This window comes from Erpetoichthys calabaricus, chromosome 2 (assembly GCF_900747795.2).
Source record: "Erpetoichthys calabaricus chromosome 2, fErpCal1.3, whole genome shotgun sequence".
NCBI lineage: Eukaryota > Metazoa > Chordata > Cladistia > Polypteriformes > Polypteridae > Erpetoichthys > Erpetoichthys calabaricus.
In genome coordinates this window covers 202,963,036-202,978,553 of record NC_041395.2, presented here as the reverse complement: position 1 = coordinate 202,978,553, position 15,518 = coordinate 202,963,036, and the positions used below count along the sequence as shown (strand labels likewise).

Genomic DNA, 15,518 nt, shown 5'->3' with positions numbered 1-15,518 from the left:
GCCACACTTACTCTCTAGTTTCCAATGTCACAATGATGAGAATTGGACGCCTGTTCATTCCTCCTACACAACTGCTGTTGCACATAAAGTTATATAAAATAGTGGTGAATTCGGTGCCCACCTGAAAAGAAGAACTGATATCAGAGGGAATGGTGTAATGTTGCACCACAAAGAGTAAAGTAATCCAGGTAAACTGGGTCTAAATAAAAAAAGCTTATTATCACATACTATACAGTATATTGAAAGACCCATTACACATGGGAAATTAAGCTCTTATTGAAGTTCTGAAGAATAGCTATTTAAAACTACCTGTGGAGGTTCATATGGCACCAGAACACTCTGTCGACCAGTTATTGGATCCTCCACGTACTGTGCATGACTGTTTCCTTCCACTCTTATCAAGTGGCTTGGTGGAGCTACTTGACCTGAAAAATCAAAATACATATATATGAACAAGAACAAGAAGCATTAAGAACCAGTTTAAATAATATTAAATAATAAGACAGATGCAGCAGTGTAACTACAAATGTACTGAATCTATTGACAAGTATGATGCAGGAAATATACACCATTTTCTCAGTATTTTAAGACATGACAGGCTTTTCCATATACACTTTTGCAGGAATATATCAAAAGAAGATTCTAAGAGTATCAGTAGGCCTGTGTTTACCCAGGTGAAGATTATAAGTGCCTGTGCTGTTTCCCCAGGATAAGCTCAATACACAAAAATCAGAAGTTAGTGTCTGTGATATACTAAGTCATGGACACCACAATATAGGAAATATACTAATGTCCTTCAGAACATCAATCAAAAGATCAATGATGCTGATTCCAAAATTAGTATGACTGGGGGCTAAAACAAAAAAATAGGCTTGACAAATACCACCAGACAAGCATTATATGAAGGCCAACACATGAAGATAAGGGAAAGGTCTTAATGATCTTCAAGAATTTAAACACAAAACTCACTGCTCAATGTTCTTTCTTTAGGAGTTTGGATACTGTGTCAGGAGCAACAGACTGAAGCTAAAGTAGGGTAGCTCAAAGTTGAATAGACAAACATTTCATACTTTTATTGCTAAATAGTGTACTTGACAAATAGGAGTTGTTTTAGAGCAGATATACTTACTCTTTCAAAAAAGGGGGCTAACAGGTTTAGCTCAAGTTCATCCTACTGAATTAAAGATTGGTGATTCATATTAAAACAGAGCTACCCAATTACAACTGCGAAAGTGTGTATATCTGTTGAAACGGGTAAGCCAATTTCCATTTTCACCACTGTCCATATACCAAAATGAATACTGTTAAATATAATATCAGCAAAAGTAATCAGCCTTGAAGTAGGTGGGAATACAGGCAGATACAACAGTAAAAAAGCAACCAGGAAAGGGGAAATCCATAAATAGAAACAGCTATTCTTTAAAGATTAGTTCTATTCTATATTATTCAGAATAAAAATTAAGCAACCTTAAAGAAAGTAGTAATAAGTAAGTTTACATTCACATTCGTCTCCTTACCATCATTAAACTCACGGCTCAGCTCATGATTGGGGCAGCGTTTGACCACCTCTGTGACATGCTCTGCTTTCTTGTACACTGGCATTGCCCTAATTACAGCACCCTGTGGGGGCGGAGTCATCACCTTTATCTGAATTGGGCATGTCTTGGCTATCTGGCAGTAAAGCTTCTTTAAATCAGTGGAGTACTAAATGTAAAAACAAGAGGAAAAAGAAAGAGGAAAATAAGCAGCTAATAATTTCAATATTTTAGAAGACACACTACATCCGTTGAACAAATTAATTAAAAAGGTTAGATTGCATGCTGCTAGGGAAAGCATTTCATTTACTAAAATCTACAATGTAAATTCCCCTTTACATTTTGAATACAGTTACCCAAGCTTAGATATTCAAAGTTCACTCTTCTTCAGCTCAAAGGAAAAGTTACTTATGAGAATTAATCTCTTCAGCTATACAGGTGCAATGAAGACAGGTTCAGTAACTTATTGTACAAATTCAGGAATTCTACTCAGCCAGACAGCCATGAAAGACCAACAAATTGCATTGTTCTTGTTGTTTGCTATCTGGTCTCAAATAATAGACAAAGATGAGTAATATTAATTGCAATATAGTAATTATGCAGTGTAATTTCCCCCTGTGTTTCTGGGTTTTAATTTAAGGTAGTGTTTCTTCTGTAAAAGAATGAATAAAGCACATATTCTGAACATGTTAACTCTGCTAATATTCAAATACTATACCTGCTTTTTTTACTTCTTCTCCTTTAACAATCTTCTCAGCATCACTTTTAATGTGTAAAATGGACTAAAATGTTACAGTTATTGAAATGTCTGTGAAATCCAATACCACAGCACAATTAAAATTAAAAGATATTTTATTTTACTTTTCTTCTTGCCTGCTATGGATTACTACCCTGTCCAGGGTTTGTTCCGTTCCTTGTGCCATTTGCTAGCTGGGATGGGTTCCAGCAGACCCCCCATGACCCTGTTCAGGGCAAAGTGAGTTAGGAAATGACTGACTGACTTTTCTTTTTAGCTTAGCGCAAATCACACAGTAGTACATTCATTAAAAAACATTTCTCTAAAAAATGTCTGAGAAAGGCTCGAAATTTCATTTAATGTTAAAAGTCACTCTATCTTACAGTTCCCCTGCCCTTATTCCCTCTATTGTTTATTAAACTTACAGTTTGACTTTTGACCTGCAAACCAGCTTTTTGTTTGCTCTTTTGCATCTTCCGTCCAAATTAGTAAATCATGATAATACAGTATGCTAGATGTACTTCCTACTGGCATTCCAAAGTAGATTCTAATCTAATGTAACTTTTAATAAAATTTCTACTGACTTGGTTCCTCCCAATATGTCAAATTTCACACAAAATGTTAGCTTGAGTGCATATTTTTGATAGCGAGGACATTTGATAGTTTTTTTTGTCTGTTTAGCATAAAAGAAATTATTGTGAAATTTTGTGAAGCACCATTTCCCAGTATATATAGTCCTAAGCATATGAATAACATCCATCCATCCATCCATTTTCCAACCCGCTGAATCCGAAAGAAATGAATAATGTACAAATTTGTTAACAAGAATATTAAGGAAACACAGTCAAGTACTAATCAGCAGCAATATATAAAACTGTTTGGATTACCTGTATTAAAGTAGAACTAATTAAATTAGGATATTCAATAATGTCTTAAAGGTGAAAACAACCATCTCCTCCATTAGGTAAACATTCAAATAACTGTGGTGGAGTTGTATATTTCTGATTGTCTATTTCTCTCAAATTATCACTTAGCTCAAAACACTTCAAAGATGAACATACAACTCCCAAAGTCTATAAAGACTATAGAGCTAGACATAAAGACAAGGAAAAAATAAATAAGTGCAAAATGAAGCAGAAATTCAGACTGAAGGAATCAGACTTCACAAAAGCAGCAGAGTGTAGATAATGTTAACAACAGAGAAGCAACAGTGGGTATTTATAGGGTTCCGTGTATGAGTAGTTTATATGCAGGATTCACAGTGTGTACTTGGTGGGACATGCCAGACATTGCTGACTACAGAGAAGGTTAAATGAAAAAGAAGTTTGCTTGTATATAGCAGGAAGCACTCTTCAAGGCCCTGTGGACCAGACATGAGACAGATAATTTATGCACACAGAGTAAACAGTACTGTAAATCACATTGCTAAAACAAGATAAGAACAGGCAATATACATGCAGTCAATGACAGACTCTAACCTTTAAATTTATATAGCACTTTTCTCACTACTCAAAGCACTCAGCAATTGTGGTTAAGGGCCTTGCTCAAGGGCCCAACAGAGCAGAGTCCCTTTTGGCATTTACGGGATTCGAACCGGCAACCTTCCAATTACCAGTGCAGATCCCTAGCCTCAGCGCCACCATTCCACTCTATAGCCACCATTCCGCCTTAATCAAAACAGACAACAAAATGAGATGAACTGAGTACAAATATCCCATTAACATGTATGTATTTCTGTTTAATTCACTGTGAGATAAACGTGTAGCTCCAGTGAAGTAGTTGACATTTTCAGAACCTAATTCATTATGTACTAAAAACATTGTTTTAACTATGTGTGGTGTAATTAACTGAATTTTTTTATACTAGTTTACTAAGGATGCTCCAATCATTTGGTTGCTGATCGCAATTGGCTGATTTCCATTAAAATTTTTTTTAAATCATTACAAAAAGACTGGTGATCGGTAAAAAGGCTGATCATAAAAATCGATAAAAGACGAATATGAAATTTAAGCTTAGTATATAATAGGTTTTTTTAAAGATTTGTACTGTGCTTATTTTTTGTTGCTGTGTGTCATACAGTATACATTTTGGTAAGAAACAAGTACTTAAGTATTGAAGTGCAATTAATGATTTAAAATGAGTAAAACATATAAGTGCATGTGTATTTACATTTAAGTATTTAATTGCCAACATCAACTGATTGTGTGAAAATATTTTTTTTGTAAGAAAAACTCCTTTTTTTAATTAGGTACACTACAGAAAAAAAAAAGTAAACAATTTGAAAACTGGTAATAATAATAATAATTCATTAGTTATGAGAAGCATTTTATTTTCTTTTATACCATAGGTATTATGAATATTTTTGTTCACATTTTATTAGTTAAAGTAAGCATTTTAAGGAAATTGTATTTATTTTAGTATTTTATAGTCACTGAAAAGTAAGCCGAAGAATTTAATTGTGTTAATAATACTAGGGTGTTGTACTGTGTTAGCCATTATGAATGCAGAGAAAAGTCAACCAAAATAACACCTTTTATTGGCTAACTAAAAAGATTACAATATGCCTGAAGAAGGGGCCTGAGTTGCCTCGAAAGCTTGCATATTGTAATCTTTTTAGTTAGCCAATAAAAGGTGTCATTGTGTTAATATAAAATTATTAGTTAACACCTGTGGTCTATAGTTTAATTATTAAAATATGCTTTAATATAGGATTTGTCTGGTTATGCAGGAGAACAGTATAATAAGTTTAGTAAAGGGGAAAAAAAACAAAAAAAAATGGAATCAGCCAGTCAAGAAACATGAAATCGGTATCAGCCTTAAAATACCTGACCGGAGCATCCCTAGAGTTTAGTGGGGCAAATTCAATATGAATGTGTTGGAAAAAAAACATCATCCCAGTATTCACCTGGTATATGGAGGTAGTTGTAACAGCATGTTACAGCGTGATGTGAAAGAATGGAAGGTTACAAGATATTCAGAAGTCATTCATCAAATCCCCCTCAATTATAAAGGCCAAGCTGCTGTCGAAAAATGTGGTGAGGTGAATCCTTGCATCCAACTGAATACAGTACAGTTAGCTGTAATTAGTATCACAGTCTAAAGTGTAGAGCTACAAGTTTTCAACTGTCTCGTTAGCAAATACTAACAAAAGAAGGGGGAAAAAAAAACCCTGGACTTAGCAAGAAGGCAATTACAAAGGCATCACATGTACATTTGCAGAAAGATACAGTATTTGTAAAGCCAGGGCATTAACTATGTAATTCAGTCCAGAAAGAATTTGAATTGTCATCTTAAGCTACATTGTATGTACAGCATGAATACTGAGACTATCATCATGTCCTAAAGGAGGCACAGCAACATTTTGATGTTTTTACTGATACACCACATGTTTAAACCTCACTTATTTAAAACTTGAACAAAGTGGGGATCACTTTGCAGATTAAATTTGGTGACAAACAGTTCTCTGACCCAAAATACTGCTTGTAACAACATAAAAATACATTAATTGGTCCCAACATACTGCAGAAGACTGAGAATTGTTGATCCAAATGTCCCCTTGTAAATCAGTAACAGGAAAGCATTCAATTAAACAGAATGCAGCTCCAAATGAGCTTAGCCATACTTTGCGTATGCTATTCCTAATATGTCCTACCTATTTCACTCATTCTTTATGAGTCTGACGGTGATGACCTACTGTATATTCTTGTTTAGCCTGATAATGGGGAGCACTTTTTAAGAATTTCAGATTAGTCATAGCTGAATATTTATAGACCAGAATGTACTATTTTTGTTTATTTTGATATAAGGTTTTGTCAGAGAAATGTTTCTTATACATTTCCTGAGTCCATCTTGTTGACCAGACTGATCACCATAGTACCTAACAGACTTAGTGATGTATTGTTGATTCTAGAATCAACAGAGACCATATATTATATAACATGTGGAAATGACATTACTCATGTACATTTTCTTACATGTTTCAGAAACTGTAAGAGTAGCTGTTTCTTGCCTTATTTTGTTTCAGTTTGACCTGTGTGGAAAAGACTTTATACATGTACATGTTTCTTATTTGTTTCAACAACTCTGTGCTTTCTTTTTTTAACTTTTTATACATTAGCAAGAAACCATAAACAAGAAACCAATACATAATGTTCACATCAAAATCTTACTATGGTGAACAGTGAGAAACAAAGTACCATTCTCACAAAACCTTTCCATGTATGCATAGATATATCTACAAAGTCAGACTACCTGGACAGAAACAGGATAAGGTGTGGCTGTTTTTTTTTTTCTTTAACACCCTTCCTTCTCTTCCCCCAAACCAGAACAAACCAGCCAGGTGGGCCTAAGGACGCTCATGGTTTGATTCCAGACACCACGCGACAGGATGGGAGCACTTACACAAGCAAAACCACAAAAATAAAAGGAGGAGGGTGGGAGGGGGCGAGTGAAAGAAGAATGTGTCACAGTAATTCTTTCAGCCCTCTGGGCAGAAACATCCTTAAACGATCATAATGTACAACTCTAGAAGCAGCTGCACCCAGCAAAAGAGCAGGGATCGGCCAACTTACTGTTGTAAAGTATTCCTGCCTGCAAGGTGCATTGCTTTGCCAAGCAATCTGGGGCTTTAATCAACTTAAAGAGACAGAGTACTGCATCTGTTGCTATGAAGGGAGTCTCATTTTTAAGTCAGAGTTGTATGAAAGAATACAAGAAAAATAACAAAAAAACAATTGTTCACCAACAATAGTTCCATGTCCAACATTTTTTGACCATCTTAACCCCTCTTGTTGGCAAATATGAAGTATATGAAACATGCTGAAAGTTGCTAAGAAAGCAGATGCTTCACAAAGACAAAACAGCTTAGTGATAAAACAACAAATTTAAAAACAGAGTCAGATGTATATTTCACATTCAGTCTTTACGCAGTGAAAACATATAAAGTTTTGATTTACTGTTTGAGAAAGCTGCAAGAAATAACCAAAAAAATGTAACAGCCTCAGAGGATGTAGTTTTAGAATTCCAATTTTTGTCAATTGTACAAGTTTTTGATCTACACTATAACTCAAGCAACCAGTTGATCACAACAAAATATTCTTTTATTTATGCTACCCTCTGTGAAACAATACTGCTGGTAGATCATTCTCTGTAAAATGAAAACTAAATACTTAATAACTTCAACAGTACAAAGCATTAAATATACCAAATTTGTCAGGAAAATGCATTCATAAAGCAGAACTATTTCAAATGACAAAGTAGACCAAAGGGTTAACCATTTAAGACAGAGATTGTGTTCTATGTCCCACTTTGAGGTTTCAGGCCACGTTCCAGCCACGCTACCTGGCTTAACCAAGAATGCCGACACATGCCTCCACCTTCACCTCTAGTCAAACAGTTCAATTTACACTAATATAAAGAAAATATAAAGGGTGGTAGAGGTTTAAAAAATCGGGGAGGGAGATACACTAGTACAAGCATACATTCTCGACTTTCACAGCACCTATGACATCCCAGCCCTGCGGATACAAATGCTTATACACAAGCAGGCAATCATTAACTCTTCATGCTCCCCAGGTACTTTAACGGACAGCAAACACTTGAGTCAAAACTTAGCAGGTGACACATTTGTCTTTTATGTGAGCAGTGACCGGAAAGGGATTTCTGGGTTAGTCTAATAGAAGGAATGGTGGACTAATTACACACTTCAAAGCTAAACAGAACTGCATGATTAACTGCATAATGGTCTTGAGATGTATATCTGACTGTGAGTCTACTGAGGTATAGTTTCAACTAGAGTAATTCAGTAAAGAGATATAAAGAGAAGGAAGTGATTCCTAGCAAAGTCATAGTAGGTTGTGCTAAACAATAGAAATTATAACGTAACCTCTAAACTAACACCATTAAAAGAATTTTAACAGATTTTCACGTTAACCACTCTTAATATTTTCCTAACATGGTTTAATCTTGTAGTGAAGTACAACCATAGCCCTCTTTGATGTAACTTTAATAATCCTTTATTATTATTTGTAATTCTTAAAAAGTTTGCTATTTAAAAACCAGAGGACTGTACCCACAGCATTTCATAGCCTCTGCCTAGAGACATCTAATCTGTTCAGTCAGTCATTCACTAAATAATGGCTAATGAGAGAACCAGGAAAAAAGACATTATCTTAAAGGTGTATTTTGGTTTCCACTAGGCCTGCAAGATATTTTACCTGCAGCTTTGATGTGATGCTGTTAACACTTGAAGTAAAGGTTTTGGGCAGGTGCACTAAAAATACTCTTCTACAAAGATCAGATTACTCAACGATGAAAAACAAGGATTCACATGTCCAAGATATGTTGTGGTTTACACAACCTATACTATACACATCACCTTGTGGGGAACATGTAGGCTGGACTAGTATGATATAAAGATAAAAACAATTATCTAAAAGTTGTAATTTTACTACTTAGGCAGAAAATTCTTATCAGCAAAAATCATTCTTGAGTTTTTGTTCATATTGTAATTCAGCCACTAAGAAAATAAATCAAAACGCATTCTGCTTTATACATTTTAACTTGAGTATAAATCAAAACAAAGGAATTATGTTAAGGTCAATCACAAAGTCTTCAGATTTAATTTATTTTAAGGTTGCATTTACTGTCCTCTGAGAAATTTTTCTGGATCTGCTTTTCTAACCAAGTTCTCAGGTCAATTTTTAGATTCCAGTCTATTTTTACTTTAAGAAATCTGTGTATCTATATAAGAGATGCTTATTATTTCCTTCATACCATGAGCAGATTCATCACTTTTATTCTGTTTCTAAATGGTTTATATTGTATACATAAAAAAAACACATGCACATTTCACACATGCCTCAAAAGCAGCTATTGCAAAGAGTAATTGAGCCAATGAAGCACTAAAAATGAGTATTTTAACGATCACTGCTGGTGGGAAAGAAAAAGGCAGAAGGAATGTAATTCTTTTAAAACACACTTCAGGTGATGACGCTGCCAATGAAGCAAAGAATCAACATGTCACATTCATTGTAATTCACAACATTGTCCTTCCACGAAGAGATATCCTTTCTCTTTTGTAAGCCAGTTTCTGTCATGTGTAAAGGAGATAGCAACAAAAGTTTTTTTTTAACCAAAATATCTCTCTTTCACTGCGGTGGGCTGGCACCCTGCCCGGGATTTGTTTCCTGCCTTGTGCCCTATGTTGGCTGGGATTGGCTCCAGCGGACCCTCGTGACCCTGTACTTAGGATATAGCGGGTTGGATAATAGATGGATGGATTTCTCTTTCATGCAGAACTACTTCTTAATGAAAATATTCTGTTATTTAACTCAAGTTATTACCTGTTTTTTTTAAATAACAGGCACCTGAAATTAATAATTCCATCTAATGCAGTAATAGTGAAAAAACAAAATAATCCACACCACTGTCTATGATAACAGTTAATGGTGATAATAATGAAATTTATACCTGACCAAACATTGGAAGATATGGAGACCAGAGATTATTTATACCATAGAAAACCTGGAACTAGTCTTTTTAATAAACATCAGCAAAATTAGAAGGGTTACCTCTGCAGGACACAGAGATGGCATTCTCTTATATTAAGTTTTTTGTTCTAGGGATATTCTGGAAACCAAAAGTATTTATTGTTAACGTGACAAAATAAAGCATAGTTACTCAGGGGTCAATCTCAGGAAGCCAAATGTAACCCTTTTACACTGTCTACAGAGCATTGTTTATATTTGTAATATTTTTAATGAATTTTACACTAGAACATCCAGAAGTTAAAAAAGTAAATTATGTTTAATTACAATTGCTTCTGTTTAATTTCAGCATTTTCTGATGAACTTGTTTTTGCAAGTATTTAAGTTGAAACATTACTATAATAAGCAAAAAAAAAATGCAAACTAATTTTAAATCACATTCACTTTGTTTTGCTTGCTGTAAATACATGTCTAATTTTTAAACATTAGAGTGCTTTGATTTACTTATTTATTGTTTGCAAACCTTCACTAGAGCAAAATATCACTATAAAGGACTTGCAGAATTGACCATTTCATTCAACAGGTAATCAATGGCAGCACAAGTAAGTAAGGGGGACTTGGATCTGAATGGAAGATGTTAGTCATCTAGCCAGTTTATATTCCACAGGATCAATAAAAAAAAATAAACAGCTAATACCAGCTTCTCCTACACATGTTTCAATTAATATCCACTATAAAATCACAGTAAAGTACAAAGCCTAGGAGGGACTGAATGGAAATGCCCTCAATGCTCAAAGTATTTATGATGAAATGGGCTGAAAGACAATTTTTTGTACCCTCACAAAGCAAGAGCTCCAGAAAAAAATTACACTTATGAAATGTTTTACCTAGAACAATGGGCTACGTTTATTATTTAAATTTACTCATTTTTCAAATTTGCTTATTATATCTTGGTCTTCAGAAGTTAGAGCCTACACCTGCACAACATAACAGACTTGGATGGGTTAGCAGTTCACTGTACTGCATACTTTCTCACATTAAGACAATTTAGGATAATCTTTTAGCACAACTGAAGAGGAAACTGGAGTAGAAAACCCACAGGAACGCAGAGAATGCAAATATTCCACTTTTGCTGCGACTAGTGAGGAGGAGAATCGAATTGAGGTTTCTGGAACTGACAGGAAACAGCATTTACTAACACCACTATTTACTACAAATCTGTAAATTCATGAGAACATAGGGAGAATGAATAAACGTTCAGTAACTAACTAGGCTGAAAATCGAATTGAGGCCCCTAGAATTAAGAGAAAGCATGGTAACCTAAAAAAACAAAAAAACAAAAAATGAAGCAGCCATATTGGGAGAGTAATTATTGCTGATGTCTTATGGGAAGTTTCTTCAGTTCAAACCTATGCCTATTTGCTTACTGTGTGGAGTTTGCATGTTCTCCTCATGTCTTGTGATTTTCTCATTATATTCCAAACTGGCAGGTGACACTGAAATAACCTTTTGTATGTGTGTATACAAGGAGGCCCTCTGATATACTAGCATCTCATCCAAAGATGGTTTCTGCCTTGTGTCCTATTCTACTGGTGTAAAGTGATCCAGTCCCTATGAACCTTAATTTATTTAAATTAGTTTGAGAATACCAAGTTGTATCACTAAAGAAAGGATTTTCTAACAAACAAATCAGCTTCTGAAAATTTCTGTTACATTACCCTCTTTTTTCCACTGTTATAAATGCTTACATTTTGCTTAAATCATTCCCTTATAAGTCTTGCACATTTTGAACTCGTTATGCCCTCACCATGCCCTTCCATTTGATTCCTTAGCTCACTCAGGTGGGCTTTTCACAATTAGGTTTTCAATTCAAATTGTGTGCCACTAAAATACTTCATTGCACAAACTAATTTTTTGCTTACATCAAAGCGAGAGTAAATTCCACCCTCCTTTGTTTTGTATTCCCCAACTTGTCCTTCCCCCATCCTCACCAAAGCTAGGGCAGGTCTGCTCTTGTGGTTTTTTTGGAACGAGTTACAGCATTCCCTTTTTCCAGACAAACGCTGCAGGCTCAGGGCATGGGCAAGTCCCAACAACCACTGCAGCATTAAGCAAGCTCCTCTGGCGCCTCTGGTCTTGTCTTGCTCATACCTTGCAAGTACTGTCATGTCTAGAACTCCATCAAAATCTTTTTTCCTCGGCTGCACATACAGTAAAAGCGGGTTTCAGAGTGCTGGCCCCACCCGCATAACAGCACACACCTGCCTACTGACATTGAAAACAAGTAAATCAGTATTTTTTTTTTCCTTGTTGTTTCATTGCCTAATGCTTAAGATCTTTATATTACACTATTTGAATGAGACACATTGAAAATGGTCTGCAATTTGGACAAGGCATACACAGTTCATTCTGTACAGGGGGTCATTCAGATAAATAAAATCATTGGCAATGTGTTTTCTTCTATGACTTCCAAAGAATACAAAATAAACAATGTACAGCATCCATTTCAAATTCTAAACGTTTGCAGTTATTGCAGATGCATAAAACATGCTTCATATGTTATTGAAAATACATATTCAGAGCATGCACATGTGCATAAATACTTTTTGCATTTACTGAACAGATTTTTTCTTTAAATTTAAAATCGCATGAATGCAAATGTGAGCCATGGATACAAGAAAAAATGCACAGGATTCAAATAGCAGGCTAAATATTTACTAAACTATTTAGAAATTTAAATAACATAGAAAACCTAGTGATCCTATTCTAAATTCATCTCATTACATTAAATCAAATGCTTACTCTCTAAATTCCTTTTCATGCTGTAACCAATAAATTATGATATATTACTGTTTTTTTTTAATCTCCTCAATCAATGGACTAAAGAAAAAAATTAATATGATACATCATCATTCTGAACAGCACTACTTACTTCAAGAAGCCAATGGTACTATATGATGATTAGGTTTGACAAACGGGGAAAAAAATAGCTGACAGCCATGCAATAAAACAGTCATATTAGTTTTCATTAAATTTAGTTTAACAATCATTTTTCTATTAAGAAGGTCAGAAACACATTGTTTTTACCTCAGATATATTGCTTTATAAATAGATCCAGTCTTCAGCAAAAAAAAATACCTGTGGTTTTTGGGGACTACAATATATTATTCCTTTTCTCTCCCTTATAACTAATCCGTTTACCATTATTTATATTGTAAACTAAAATGATTATTCACTGGATGGGTCAAACAGAATATAATTGAATTAGATTATCCTTGTAAATAACAAAGGCCATTAACACTAGCAGATAATTTAAAATCAGTCATAAACACTCTGCCACCATGCTTCAATGAGGATTACATATCATGTCATACAGAGCTATTACACCACAAAAATATGGGTGGGATTTTACATGAAATGTGAGGAGTGTGTATAACATTTATCAGTGTAAGATATTCTTTTTTTCAAGCAACAAAGTGACAATCGACAGCATTCAACAGCTCCTTTTGTCTAAGTGACAATTTGCATTTCAGGTCAAACCTATTCCTTCGAAAAAGAATAAAACATTGAATGTTATCCTTCCCTTGCAGACAGCCTTTGAAACTCTGCCCCTTAGGCCACTGAAAATTCCAGGTGGTCTGCCATCAAACCTTTCAAATGGGTAGACAAATTCCACAGAGCCAGGCCACACTTTCAACTAGAGCTGGATGCTTATTAAATGGTTCAGCTTGCTAAAATCTACTGCCTCTTTCATACAATTTGCAGGTCAACAGGTACATTGAACAGGAGTACTCTTAAGCAGTTGCTAGTGTTTTCAAAGCAAATTTCAAATAAGATGTAGAATGAGCAATGTATACATTTTATAAATTTTCTAAAAAATAATTGTTCTGCTTAGACATTCTTATTGTCAATCATGAAGTCATCTTTGTTCCTGACCCAACTCACAGAACTCTAGTGGAATTTAAAGCAGTGAAATTGTTGCACTTCCTATTTTCAACTTACTACTTTCTTTGTCCAGCCATAACCTCTTTTAAAAAAAGAAAGTATGATGTTTCTTTAGGTTTTCATTTTACTGTAAACTTTTATTTATCAGTATTATTAATATTTTTTTATTTAGCTGGAACAACAGATCATCAACTGTCCTAACTAGCATAATGTGATTCTATTAACGTAAGTGCACATTTATGTTAAAGAGTTACATTTCACTTTTCATTATTATTGGAACTGTTCTTTGTCACCACTTTTAAAGTTGCTTCAGTATTAGAAACACAAAATGTGTTCTGTAATGACAACTGTTTTAATACAGGCTTTGTAAAAACATTAATCTTAAAAAAACACACATATCAGTAAATCTCTCTTTTTCTTCACTTGACTGCAAGGATTTAGGATTGCTGACAAGCTGGAACAGGATTCCTGACATAAACAAGTCTCAGCCCCATCTCGTGCAGTATGGGATTGTTGCAGATGTTCCCTGCAAGCTACATCTTGCCTCCTGCAAGAACATTCATCTCCAAACAGATCAATCCACCCACTTGCCTAGGGTGGAATTCAGAAGGATTTTTTAAGAAATTAACCCCTTTATGAATAAAGAGACGTGTTGCCAAAAGCAAACATTAAAGGAGAAAAATGCAGCAGAGACAAATGGAACCCATGGCTTGCTGTCAGCTGTGTAATTATTATATATATATATATATATATATATATATATATATATTTTTTTTTTTTTCCTGTGCCTGTCAACTTCTAAATTATTGTGAAGAAAGAAAACAAAAAAACTTCCTATTGACTATCAAGAGCACAGTGAGAAAGAGAAGACTTTCAAACTGGACAAACCTGTTAATTTTACTACATGGGAAAAATTATTCAGGCAATTATTTTCATTTTTATGGAAAAATGACAATTAATTCTAATAAATGTGCACTGTGTAAAGTTGACATTGTACTTTTGGTGTGGGGTCACAAACCTATAAAGAAAGAAAATGGGATTTCCATTTAGAAAAAACATGATAAACGGTTAAGAATTTGCACTCCTTTTTTTAAAACATACAAATGGCAGCGAGTCCTTTATTATCAGCACAGAATAATACATATAATATAAGTGGTAACCTATAGAGATAAAAAGTTAATTATTTCAAATATACATGTATTTTTATTTGCTGTACATAAAAGAGTAAATATTGAATAAATGCATTTAAGTTACTCTCCACAAAGCATGGAGAGCTAGATGGATATTTAGTTCAATGAAGGTATATCTTTTAAGTTAGTTACTCTGATCTAATTGCATTTATTACTATATCTTTGTTCTGTAACAGTAATGCAATTTTTCACTTTCACTTATATATCATGAACCTATAATCAAAATTGATCAAAGCTTAACCTTGTCACAGTTATAACTATTTGTCTGGTTTCTTTGTAGAGTAACAGAACATGTTAGGCAGGCTGGAAATTCTATATTGCGTCTTAGTTAATGTGTGCCCTTCAATGGATAGATAACTGATCCAGTGTAAGCCATTGGAAATGCTACAAAACCAGGTTCTGATTCATCATAACCATAAACTGAATTAAGTACATTTCATAATGAATGGATTGTTCCAATGTCAGTGGCCTGTAGCTCCTTAAAACTAATGTGTAATTCACTGTTTGCTTTGAAATAAATCTCCAAATGCTTGCTTCCATCATATACTGTAGTTCATTTCAGAATGAAGTAAGTGACATCACAATTACAGATTCATCAGATAACATCTTGGTTCTATTAAATGAC

General features: G+C 34.3%; 1 protein-coding gene across 3 annotated transcripts in view; it reads right to left on the bottom strand.

Moving 5' to 3' along the window:
* The window catches only part of tp63 (tumor protein p63), an 85,378-nt gene that overhangs the window by 16,047 nt on the left and 53,813 nt on the right, over window positions 1-15,518 (bottom strand). For all 3 annotated transcript variants that reach the window (XM_051922240.1, XM_051922241.1, XM_028795025.2), the window contains exons 3-5: window positions 1,518-1,704; window positions 310-425; window positions 12-121 (exon numbers count right to left, since the gene is read on the bottom strand). In XM_051922240.1, the coding sequence (XP_051778200.1) occupies window positions 12-121; window positions 310-425; window positions 1,518-1,704 (413 nt within the window). The remainder of the gene's footprint in view (window positions 1-11; window positions 122-309; window positions 426-1,517; window positions 1,705-15,518) is intronic.